General features: G+C 38.4%; 1 protein-coding gene across 1 annotated transcript in view; it reads right to left on the reverse strand.

Annotated features, from left to right (window-relative positions):
* Window positions 1–13,338, reverse strand: part of sorl1 (sortilin-related receptor, L(DLR class) A repeats containing) — an 86,898-nt gene that overhangs the window by 55,626 nt on the left and 17,934 nt on the right. Inside the window, exons 2-5 of the mRNA XM_053507264.1 lie at window positions 11,106–11,222; window positions 5,031–5,153; window positions 1,317–1,478; window positions 938–1,005 (exon numbers count right to left, since the gene is read on the reverse strand). Coding sequence (XP_053363239.1) covers window positions 938–1,005; window positions 1,317–1,478; window positions 5,031–5,153; window positions 11,106–11,222 — 470 coding nt within the window. The remainder of the gene's footprint in view (window positions 1–937; window positions 1,006–1,316; window positions 1,479–5,030; window positions 5,154–11,105; window positions 11,223–13,338) is intronic.

Genomic DNA, 13,338 nt, shown 5'->3' on the forward strand with positions numbered 1-13,338 from the left:
ATGCAAAGATAACAACTAAGGTTGCAGAAATAATAAGAGTTGAATTATGAACCGTGCAATAAGGATAGTGCTGAGAGTAAACTTGAACACATCTCGGTGATGCTTCATCATAAAAATTTCCAGTAGAAATCACAGTAATGTTTATTAGTAAAAGTAAGAGCATTTCCACATACAACAAACACTGACAAAATTAGAAAATTGATATCTGGACAGTAAACAGTGAGGCGTCTAGGCCTTAATGTGTTATTGTGCATAAAGAATGGAATTTGGAACAATGGGAAAAGGTCATGTGGTCTAATGAGTCCAGATTGACCCCATTTCAGAGTGATGGGCGTGTCAGGGTCAGAAAGGAAGCAAATGAAGTAATTTACCCATCATGCATAGTGGCCACTGTACAAGCCTGTCTGGGGACAGTGTTATGATCTGGGGTTGCTAGACTGAGCAACGTTATGTGGCAATAAACTAAAGTCAGCTGACGACCTGAATGTTGTAATGTTGTACATCATCGACTTCCTCTGCGGTTAATACTGAAGGTCATTTTCACTCTCTCGCAAAGAGACCGGATACAAACGACAGCCGCCTGGGAACGGCTTACTTTTTATTTTCTAATGGACCAGCGGTTTCACCAAAATGCTTAGTATCTCCGTCAATTTTGCACCAGCACAAAACCTAAAGCAAAACATTCTGCCAGGTCTTCCAACAACAAATGACAAGTTTATGCCATCAGTGGATTTAATCCCTTCCTTCCTTCCATTCCTTCCTTCCTTGATATGATGGGGGATATTCCATCATCACAGGATGACTAGGAATAAAAAAAAATAATAAAAATGGACATGCATGGTCTCCTCCCACTCTTGATGGAGTAAAACCGGAGAGAGTTCCACAGAGTGTCTTATGTCAATCACCGGCAGGACTTAATTACAATCATTGATCTTACCAGAAATAGGACTTGACGTGTTCTTGAATCAAAACCCATGTTTCTCCAAAGTCATCTGACTTCCAAAGCTTTGAAAGAAAAAAGAGAAGCAGATAAAAGTTCATGAGTTTTCAAGCCCAGCTGATGACTCATTATACAGCAAAATCAGACCGAAACTTCTAGCTAAAGGCTTTAACACTGATGAATCACCACGCAGCTTGGACAAGTGCCACTGGCCCAAGATTTGCAATATAACATTTTAATGCACAGTTTATTTCCTACTGAGTCAGAACACTAAAATAGCTATCCTGCATGTTAAAAAACAAACATCTATTTCATCACTCCCAAGAAAAACTTGCTTTCAAAAACACTCAAGCGTGTCTAAACGTTTGGTACAAACCTGCTTGTTTGGATGGGAACTGTCATAACCCAGGACCAGGTTGGGTTTCTTGCTGTGCAGGAGCAGGTCTGTGGGTTTGAAGGGGACGGAGAATCTCTGGACGCTCTTGCAGAAGTCAAAGGTGTTCCAAACGTGACTGTTTTTGGTGTCCGCAAAAAGGTACTGAGGACGACACGAAGGAGGAGAAATATAAAGCTAATTAGTGTTTTCATGCATTTCAGTTTAGTCATTCATGTTTAGAGGGCACATTACAGTAAGTCTGGTCAGGGTTAGGGTGGATTCAGTTCATCCTAGGAAAACAGGACTACATGCACATTCACACTTAAGGTGCGAATATGTTCCACTCATCACACCACACATCTACTGCATGCATGTGCACAGCTGCTAGACGATCAGAATTGTTCACACACTCGCTTGGGGGATTATATGCGACGTCCACTTAACTGCACTTCAGGGACAAAACATCCCTGTCCATCTGGTTTCCAAGACGAAACTGTAGTGTTTTAGTGCTTTTTCGCACCAAGCAACAGAAAACCTTTCTGCTGCTGGTGTGACTATTGTCATGATCGCCATCTCAAAAAAAAAAAAAAAGAAAAAAAGAAAAAAAAAGACTGCACCATGCATTTCAACGTTTATTTAAATCTTGATAATCTAGTATCAGTAGGTTTTAATCAACATATAGAGTAGTGCCATTTGAGACATGCAGAATATGTAGAATCCTTCCATAACCAACTATTTAAATACTAGGCTCATTATTGAAATTTATACAAACTGCAGTGGCCGGATGAGAAAAAAAAAAAAGTCCCTTATTTCAAAAGAGTAAAAATTATCAGCCTGCATCAACCAAAGACAACATTACAATACCTAGAAAAAGCTTATCTTGTGTAACTCCTTATTTCATGGAAGAATAATTTGGTCATAAAAAATCAACAGTAGAAGTCACAGCTATGTTTAATCATGAAATGAGGGCATGTCCACCCTCACAATGTGACAAGAACTCACAGACTAAAAACAACTGTGTGGCCTTAAGAAAACCACTTGCTAAGTGAAGCTAAACAGAAAAAAAACATGCTTCAGTTATTTATTCAATTAGCCAGAATAAATATTAAACTTTGGAGTAATGGAAAAAACCATTATGTGGTCTGATGAGCCCAGATTGACCCTATTCCAGAGCGATGGGCACGTCAGGGTAAGAAGTGAAGAGCATGCACCCATCATGCAAAGCGCCCACAGCAATGTTATGTCGTAAAAAAACAGTCAGCTGATGACCTGAATGTAATGAATGACCAGATTCCAGGATTTTAAAAGTGTGCAAAAGAGACCACAATGCACATCATAGTCTAACACAAAGTTACTTTCATCAGGAATACCACTTTTTCTGTATATAGGGTCGCGGGGGCCTTGGAGCCTATCCTAGGGAACTTAGGACATGAGGCAGGGTACACCCTGGATAGAGTGCTAATTCAACGCACATTCACATGCACACTGGAAATGTGCAATTTGGGAAAGCCGATTAGCCTAATCTGCATGTTTTTGGACTGTGGGAGGAAACTCACCAGGCACAGGGAGAACATGCAAACTCCATGCACACACAGACGGGAATCGACCCAGACTGGGAATCGAACCTGGACCCTGGAGGTGCAAGGCGACAGCGCTAACCACTAAGCCACTGTGCCGCCACTAATGCAAACTTTTAGCATTAGCCTTTTTTTTTTTTGGCCATGCAGTGGGTATTGTACATTTACAGAGCTTATTACTACTCATCAAAAGAAACAGTCAAAAACTGATCCAGTTATGAATCGCAGTTTAATTACGGGGTGACTCGCGTATCCCCAAACAAACATTTTTTTAAAAACTATTTTAACATTTATAATAAAGATGGCCGGGTTGATCAGCCAGTGACCAGAATTGGGTGGTTGTCAGTTTGATTGGCCGTGACAGTCGATTGGCCAATCAGTCTGAAATATAACAGAAACAGAGCACAGAAGCTTCCGAGTGGCGCAACAGAAACACTTTGATGGCGTTACATTATCAAAAATCGTGCATGTTAAAATTCTCCAATCTGCATTTTTCTTCTAACTCCGTCATTGAATTAGTCTTAACTTACTAACTGTACTCGCTTACACAGGTCTCGATGTATCACACATTAGAAGCCACACGTGCCGTGGTGCTCAAAGCCACTTCTATGTAAGAAAATTAATGTTTTAGGCTACATTTAATTACTCGTAACTTTTTTAAAGGTTTAAAATTGTAACAAAATCAGAGCAAAATGTAACATTTATAAAATCTTAAGATTCAATCCAATCAGAACCTAGGTATCATGATACTGTATTGGGAAGTGACTGGTAATTTCCATCCTCCCATCATTTAATTATACTGGGATCATCATTTGATTTCCACCACAGAAATATGTGATACATACAATCTCATAGAGATTCTTAACATCTCTTCAGCCCACAGTTCTTTACCTTAGCTCTAACTGACCTGGATAGGAAAGAATAACACAAAAAGATCAAAAGCAAAGACTACAAAGAAAGCATTCGTAATATAGTTAAAGGATCATGGTTCTTTATATGTAATTATGCAGCTGTAAGGCTCCCTCTGTGTCATCCGTTTGATCCTGTATCGACGTGCTCGCCCTGTAACCTCCCCCTGCTACCGGCAGAGCGGCTTCCACTCCGGTACGAGAGGAAATGTGAAGGAGGATGAACCAAGGTTCGGGAAATTAAGAACAGTGAGACAGAGGAAAGAGGCAAGAAGTAAAACACATTGCTCACAGATGACCATGTGTGATTTAAAACACACACTTCCACAGGGAGGTAAAACTAATGAGACCAAGCTGCTATAAAAAGACACGTCCATGAACAGTCATGTCTTTTTCTTTAGGGAATACGCTTATCTTATCTTAGATTTGCATGAACCCTGATCAGATAGGATTATTAATATTAACTAATGATAATATTAATAATAGTAATAATAATAATAATAAAAAAGAAGAAGAATGATATCATTATTATTATAAATGATGATGATGATAATATAAACAAATGATTGATTAAATAAACAGCCTGTGCATGTTGGCAGGTTTTTGGTTTATTATTATTATTATTATTATTATTATTATTATTATTAATAAACAAAAAACCCGCCAGCATGCACAGGCTGTTTATTTAGTCAGTCATTTGTCTATATTATTATTATTATCCTTATTCTTAGTTATTATTAAAGAAAATTTGTCCATTAAAATACAAATGGAAAGCTATCCTAATGGCACAGCGCTAACGCGGCATTGTGCAAAATACTATCGTTAGTTCTCCTCCTGCCTCAGGGTCCTGGTCTGGCTCAGGACTATGACCTGAGGAGCCGCATTGCAGAATCATGGAGTAGAGCATCACTTCAATTCCCAGGTGTCTTTGCAACTGGCAACTCCTCCCTGAAGCAGGCAATTAAGTTGGGTGCCAAGGGCGACGGCTACGGGCAAGGCCGAGCATATTAGTCACGCTGTCACACTGGGTCTCATGAGAATGCACCCACGCCCATAACTAGCTCCTCTACAAACAGTCTCTCTTTCTCTCCCTCGCGCTCTCTCTCTCGCACCTTGAGAGAAGGATGGGCCACAGCAGTCACTCGCACATCAAAACAACCTGAACTGTTCTCACTCATTAGTGCTTTAAGGCCCATGTGTAAGATTTGATTGCAGAAGTATATACTCACACGTCTGTTATCAGCAGGGCTGTGGTAGAACTGCGAGATCACTTGCTTGCCGCTCCCACTAGGCAGGTCGAATTTATCTGATATGTGGGAGAAAGTAGTTCCATAATCATACGACACGTAAACCTGCGGGAAACGTAGGAAAACAGTAATTAAATATAGTTATAACTGCGCACAATTTGAACAAAACTTACTTATAGTAGTAGTAGTATGCATTGCTATTAACAACATTAAAATCAAAAATGGAGAAAAAAAAAAAAAAACAGACATGGGTGTTTAAAAAAAAAAAAAAAAAAAAAAAACTGTGCAAGGGTCAACACTTATAATTTCTACAATAACGCCTAATTAATATATATAATAATATTCAAACAACTTTGAAATGTAATATTATAATATATATAATAATATTCAAACAACTTCGAAATGTATTAAGGAACAAATACAGGATATTGTTGATACTGTTACATAGGTTGTCTGAAGATGGTTGTGTCACATGGAAGGAGTCTCCAGTGTCAGTGCTTTATAACAGGAGTGTCAGTGCTTTATAACAGTCTGATGAAAAGCTTGCACGGGAAAGTCTTAAACAGATGGCACAAAAAAATAATCAACAAAGTGAATTGAAATAAAGCAACTCCATTATATACCTTATATATCATATACCCCATATCCTCCGTCATGTACTGTATTTGTTTTTTATTCTCTTACACTACAATTTGGAAATTAAAAAAAAAGATGGTATGTATATTTAAGTTTGATCATCTTTAGTCCTATTTATAATTTCATGGTTACATAATTCACAATATAATAGATGTTCTGCACATTCCATCATGTCTACTGTGTTACATGGCGCAAACTGATTTTCTACATATAAAGAACTCTGAAGAATGCGTCATTTGTGTGTGCTCATGGTTGCTCAAATGGATTAAACAGAGAATCCATGAGGAGTGTTTCTCACGCATCACAGGTATTTTGGGGAGGCATGGCGAACTGAGGGAAAAACCGCCGGGAAAAATCCCTCTGTATTCAGGAGGAGCAGAGGCAGAAAATGCTGTGTGTGCAATAACCACGTCATTACATAATTTACTTTACATTAATTTAGATGGCTATGCTTAAATAAAAAGAAAAGAGATAAAAAAAAAAAAACTCAGCAATTCTTTCAGTCAAATTGAAACCGTTTTAGAGTGTAATCACAATGGTTGAGATTTACAGAAAGAAGTACAAGAAGATTTATCGATTAAATAATGACATGCTGTACTATTTATCCATTTATGGTTACATTAAATGCATTTACACAGGCCCTAATATCCACTAATAATGGGAAGTATTGCTCAATCGGAATAAAATCACATGGCGTAAACACTTCAGTCAGAGCAGTGTGACCCGATCCAGCACGACTGCTGTTAGAGGTGTGGTGAAACTTTTGATCGTCTGTTCAACAGGTAAATATTAGCCATGTAAACGTTGGATCCGATCGTTCCTTTTTATTTGGAATAAATATATTTCTGCGCATGTCTGCCCCATGTCAGGGTAACTCACATGACTAGTTTCCGGGAAGAAAATTTCGCTTCCATTTCTGATCTGTAAACTGGGTGAAAACCACTCTTTCCCACCTGTCTCTGCTTTCATCCACTGCATCTCTTGACTCACTATTTCACACATAGTAAAACGCATCCATCCTTAGACTGGATGCTTGTAAGCAACCATAACAAAGAAGGCAACATGCCTATAAAGGAAAAGATGGGAAGCCTAAACTAACCTCAAAACTGGAGAAAAATACATTCTCCTGCTGTATTTCTCACAGATTAAATGCTTCACAGTGGGCAGAAGCACTTTGCACATGTCAAAAAAAGTTAGATTGTACAGTAGAATAAATGGAATCTCAAATAGGAAGATTTTAATCGGAGAAATATGGTCCATGTACAGGTAGTCCCAGACTTACGAATATTCAAATAACACATTTCCGCAGATATGAACGGACCACGGTTCTACGAACATTCGTAGATGCGAACAAATAACGGAAGTAGCTCACGTGTATTGTACAAAAAATAGACACCAGATACACAATATTTTCAGTGTGCAAGTGAATGTATACTTGGGGTGCGGGAGAAATGAGTGAATGTATACTATGGGGTGCGGGAGAAATGAGTGAATGTATACTATGGGGTGCGGGAGAAATAAGTCGGCCTCACTGGGTTCAATACATCAGTCCGGAATACATCAGTCTGGAAGCATGATGATAGAAAATGGCTGTCCTATAAAGCTGTCCTGATGGTTTTTGGCCACATGATGGCAAAGATTTAGTCAAGTAGATTTGTATGCACTTTATTCAAATCAAAAGCGTACAAGACTCCCTTTGTCAGACTTGAGAACAAATCCGACTTGCGAATGGAACTCGTTCGTAAGTCAGGGACTACCTGTAAATGTAAGTTTTCAGTGTTGTGTACATCCTTAAAACAATCAACTTCTCGTATTGACCTTTATTGTAATGCAAGTCGCTCTTGTTTTATTCAGATTTAAAGATTCAACAGCACCTTGGTTCAATGATAGCTATGCTACATAGGTACATTACAAAATAAGCTCTTAACCTCTTAACCAAATAGAGCTTCTATTTAAACAATCAACTATTGTGTTGGCATAGCTTATTCGTCATTCCAATTTGTGTTTTCAGGTTTATTTACAAACAAGTTTAAGAAAATGTTCTGTCTGTATGTCTGTCCAGCCAGATTTCAAAACTGGCTGGACAGAAGTTAAACATGTGCCATAAATTAAATCAAAATATTGAGTAGAAGTGAGGTAATGAGCAGTTATGTGCAAGATTACAAACTAAGTAAGTGGTGGATGCGCCTTAAATTGACAATCTATTGAAACTTTTGCAGTACTTGGATACATGCCTAAAGTTTGACCTGCACCATAAGTGAAATCAAAATGTTGAAAAAGTTATGTGCCGAATTGAATAATCAACTTTAAAGCTACTTTCTCAATTTAAACAAACACCTGCATCAATAGATATTAATTAGAAAAGCTAAACTGAATGTTTTTACTGCGATTAGGTCATATTTTTACCGCTGTCTGATTTCTCTTGTCTAATGTCATAAATATTGGGAATTTAAGTTATAGGACAAAACACAATCTTTTCCTCTACTTTTTCGATTTCTTAGCTGTGATTCACCCTCCGATTACTGAACATGTTTGATTTATTGTACCTCCCTTACAGCAATGATATTTCGCTAATAATGTGGTATAACTAATAATATGAAACCGTACAAGAAGTTAGCTCCTCTTTCATTACAGCATGCATTATATTCAGGCTCCATTTTTTCCCCATTTTCCGTGTGAAGACAATTAGAGTCAAGTCAACTCACTGTTCTCGAATTTCTCTTCCTGCCTTAGGCTTAGTTCTACAATACATCAAAGCATATATGATTCCGCAAATACACATACTGAAGTTACATGAAACCAGTAAGTTGGTGACAGGAAACTTCCTCTCATTACCTTCCTCATTTCACTGTAGAGTCAGAAAGCTCACTCATGTAAACAAATCCTAGTCAAGGGTACACTTTTTTTAAACTCCATACTTTTGCATGTGTGGCACTAGATTTTTCCTGGAAAGCAAAGATACTTGCATGATACCAATAACACTTACTGTAACTCAGGGCTTTGCTTTTACGCTAAAATAGGCTAATCCTTATTGCTGGAACTATTGCTGCTAAAGTGGCATGTTTTTTTTTAACTTAATAAACGAGCGAGATCTTTACATACGAGTTGTACATATATGCTTTGTCTGCCGAGCGTGATGTGATCACAACTAAGCCAATGTTTGTTCTCTCTCTCTCATGCAGTGAGATTGTGGGTAATCGTCTCCCATGCTTATGTCTCAGTGTATGTGCGTCATCTCGTATAGTCAACATCTGTGCGCGCGCATACTGTTTTCTATACCATTGTGACCACGTGTGTGTGTGTATGCGTAAAGCATTTTTTTACTTTGTGTCCAACTGTAGTGACTGTTCTTTATTAACAGGAATAAAAAGCCGGTGTCATTAGAGACGTTCCTTGTTGAAGAAGTTTGCCGACAAAGCAGTAATTCCATTAGTGTGTGTGTATATATATGTGTGTGTGTGTGTGTGTGTGTGTGTGTGTGCGTGTGTAAGAAAGTCGCCGCCTCTCGTCCTCTCCTTACTAATCTTACTTTAGCCACGATCCATTTCAAAGTTAAAGTGCAGTATAATTAGTTTTATTTTTACTTTATATTTTGTATTAATTATTTTTATATGAATATTTTTGGGCTTTGGAACGAATAATATGAGTTTCCATCATTTCTTATGGGGAAGATTCACTTTGATATACGAGTACCTTGATATACAAGTGCACTTCCGGAACCGGAAAGTATGCTTGCAATCCAAGGTTTAACTATATTGGGAATTTAAGTTTCTTTAATTTAAGTCCTACTCAGCCTTCTGGAAACCTTAATCGTCAGCTTGTGTGTTGATTACTACCATGATCATTTAAAGATGGGATGTCGCATTAAACGATGTCACATTCTGTGTAAATTTTCAACCCCGAACCCAAACAAAGCAGCACTTCTTGTGGTCAAGATGAAAAACAGAGCCGGGAACACTGGGGAGTTGCAAACGTCCGACTGACTGTCTGACATGCTTTTGGATGATATAATCAAAGTCAGATGCAGAGACTGTGAAAAACAGATGGAGCTTTTCAAACTGACAGACTCCAATAAAGACAGAATATGTTGTCATGAGCACAGGTCAGCACTCTATAGCTCGGCAGCACTGCAATTTCCTGACATGTAACTGCAAAACTATTATAGTGAGTAATTTTACAGAGATTCTGCAGACAGGCAAGTAAAGAGGAGCAAATCGTAAAAGGCGGACATCATGCCGTTATGCTGAAAATCTTCATGCGTCTGGGTGCGAGTTGCGCTTGAAACTTTTTATAATGCAGAAACGAATAAGCTTCTGTAGCACCATTATATCCTATGGTATACAGTTTAATAAATAAACCTTAAAAGAACTTCTACATTGTTTGCAGGAGTTTTACCACAAAAAAAGTTTGCATTCATAAATTCTAGTTAGTTCACATCCTACAAATGCTCAAGAGTTAGTGTAAACGTATGCATAAGGAAGCTCACTAATGTAAACCTCCGGAGATCGTATAATCTTATAATTGGCCTGCGCTAAGACGACCCATTCAGTTACGTCAAAAGAAGCGACTGAGCAGGGTTTCAGCTGCATTACTGGAGGATTTAGCAGACGCAGCACTTAGGAGAGGCTCTTTTACTGATTCTTTGTCATTTGATCATTATTTCCCCTTTTGTCTTCAACTTTATTGCTTGGCGCTTGTTAGCAGTACCAACTTCATTGCCGCTGCTTCTACTCTCGCTTCTTGCGCGAGCGCATGTTCATATCTTCGAAAGTTCGTATGTAGGGGATTTACTGTTCATAAAACTTAGTGAAATGTGTGTTTGGTTGTCATTAATTATTAATAATTAACTGATAGTTGATTGTTAACGTTTGACTACTGGTTAATAAAAATCTGTGAAATTCGCAAACCTAGTTTTAATAAACTTTTTCTAAAATCACTGGGATGTTTTCAGCATATGAAAAACATTTGCACCAACTGTCATCATAAAATAAATATATTGAGTCCCAAACAGACATAAATGTTTCATACCCCAATAAGAGTTGTGCAAATATGGTACACCTTCTGTAGGAAAGCTGTAAATAGCATTTTTAAGTAACGAATAAACTGTTAAACAGCAGCATTTGTCACCATGGCTCCTGCTGATTCAAAAGCAGCTCCTCCGCTGTGTCAGACAAGCTGGCATTGTGTCAACTTCATGAGGAAAAAAAAAAAAGATGCCAAGCAGTGTAGATAACAGTGTGGCTTCAACAGGACAGGGAGAGACCTGTGAGACCTCCACAATCTGAGATGAAGAACAGATAAAGCCCCGGTTCTCTCATGGTTTCACTGGGTAGCAGACCTGAACGAGTGAGGCTTTCTCTCCACTACTCGCAAGAAATGTCATGAGTTTCGAGCACAATCACCACAATCTCACACACTCACCGAGCTGCTCTTGGGGTCGGTGGCTCCGACGCTGTCTCTTGCCAAAGCTACGATGACGTTGCTCTTCTCTCCAGCCCAGTGCACAACCATCTGGTTATGAGAGTCATTCAGGTTAGCCTGAAAATCAAAAAACAACAACTGTCATTAAATAAGGCTAAACAAAAGACATACTAAAGCAAACATTATTATTTTTTACGATAATTAATATTATTCTTGTATATTAATACAAGACTGCTCAGATCCATATCCTAAGCCAGCCGCCATTTTGTCTGACAACCTGTCGTCTGTTTCTCAATACAGGACTATTTTAGTGCATGAGAAAGACAACACATAAGGGTCAAAAGCCTCAAAGACAGTTTTTTCAGCTTTCCTTTGACAAAAAAAAAAAAAAAAGAAAAAAGAGAGATTTGTGGTCATCAGCCATCCAGTGGGGGCACATGGCTAACCCTTGACAAACATGAGTCCCTGTTGGTAACATTCTGCTTTAACAATATTTCGATTTTCACTAAATGGTAGTTTAACCTTAAATCGTGATTACAATTAAATCCATGTTTAAAATTCTAACCTAATCAGAGAGCTGTACATTTCTAAAATATACTTGCACTACCAGTGCACCATCCTCAGAAGTGCCGTAAACAACAGCTGGAGCTAGATAAAAATAACATCCAGTAACTGAAGTTTCTCAACATCTGGCCTCTCATCACATGGTCAATAAATTCCATGGGGGAATATTCAGCCAACGATTCATGAATACTTGTCTTGGTGGTATCATCTGTGGTCTGACTGATTGCCAGAATGTTTTGATTGTGGATCTTGTGACTGAAAGAGCTCTATAGAGAACCTTCAATTAGTTGCACAATTTATGTTATGAGCTGTGGTCAGTAATGGAACCGCCGCCACTTAGTATACGTTCAAACAAATCTGTGACGGACCCTCAGGCAATGTTATAGATATACTGTAGCGGTATCCAGTGCTATACAATAAAAGATTTTAGAAACAAAAAAAAGCAGAGCGAGAAAGAGAGAGAGGGAGAGCGAGAAAGACTTTGACTTTTAATGTTCCTTTATTTTACAAAGTTTTTTGTATCCACATTTCTTTCTCCTTCATCCTTTTTCTAAAAACAAATAATCAATGAATTAAATAAATAAGGCAAGGTGTTTGAGTACAAAGAGAAAAAGGTAGACTAGTTATTAATAAGTGGAAGAGGGGGAGGGGAATAAATTAATAAATAAGTAAAATAGATTAATAAAAGGGCACAAAAACATTAATTTAGCAAATTGGGAAAACAAGCTTAGCAATTGGACTTTGAGGTAAATTCAGTAAAACAGATCAATGAAACGGTTGGAACTAAAAATGGTTGAGTAAAAATGGTATATACAGTGTTGAGCTGGTGTATTGGGGCAATGTTTAAAAGGTACGAAAAGGTACATTAAATACACCCAGTTTATAAAACCAGCACATAAAAACGAAATAAAATACAGATAAAAAGGATCTCACATTTATTTTAAAAGTTGAAAGTTAAGCCTCTGTGCAGCCTACAGTCTAAAGGTTTTTATTCAGCCTGACAGGTCGATCAAGCCCTGCCCCCCTTTTTGTACAGGTATATATAGCACCGAGGCTCTGGTCCAGTGTTGGCCAGTCCAAAAAAAATCCACCAACTTCCTCTGCACTTCTTTGATTAATGTCTCAGAGGGTTTAAGGACAGTGAGGCGGTGCCACAGCATGGAGGCGATCAGATTATTGATGACCAGTACTCTCCCCCTGTAGGACAGTTGAGGCTAGACCCAGGTCCATTAAGACAACTTGGCACACACTTTTTCCACTGCACCCTGCCAGTTTTTATTTTGTAAATCTTCTGTCCCTAAAAACACCTCAAGGTACTTGAGGCCGACTTTGCCCCATTGGAGACCAACTGGCAAGATTGGGGGTACTATTTCTTGCCATTGCCCAATTAAAAAAAAAATTCCCAGTTCACACGTGCTGAGGAAGCTCTTGCGTAGATGCTCAGGTTACTAGTCAGAGCTTGAAGATCACCTTGATTTTTAATAAAAACTGTTACGTCGTCAGTATATGCTGACAGCACAAGTCTCTCCTATGACCCTCTGACAGGAAAACCCTGTAGCTTGACTCTTAGTTTGTATAGCAATTCTATGGCGAGATTATAGAGTTGTCCAGACAGTGGGCATCCCTGTCTAATTTCCCATTTCATTTGGAAAGGCCAATCTTAAGTGTA

This window comes from Clarias gariepinus, chromosome 11, assembly GCF_024256425.1.
Source record: "Clarias gariepinus isolate MV-2021 ecotype Netherlands chromosome 11, CGAR_prim_01v2, whole genome shotgun sequence".
NCBI lineage: Eukaryota > Metazoa > Chordata > Actinopteri > Siluriformes > Clariidae > Clarias > Clarias gariepinus.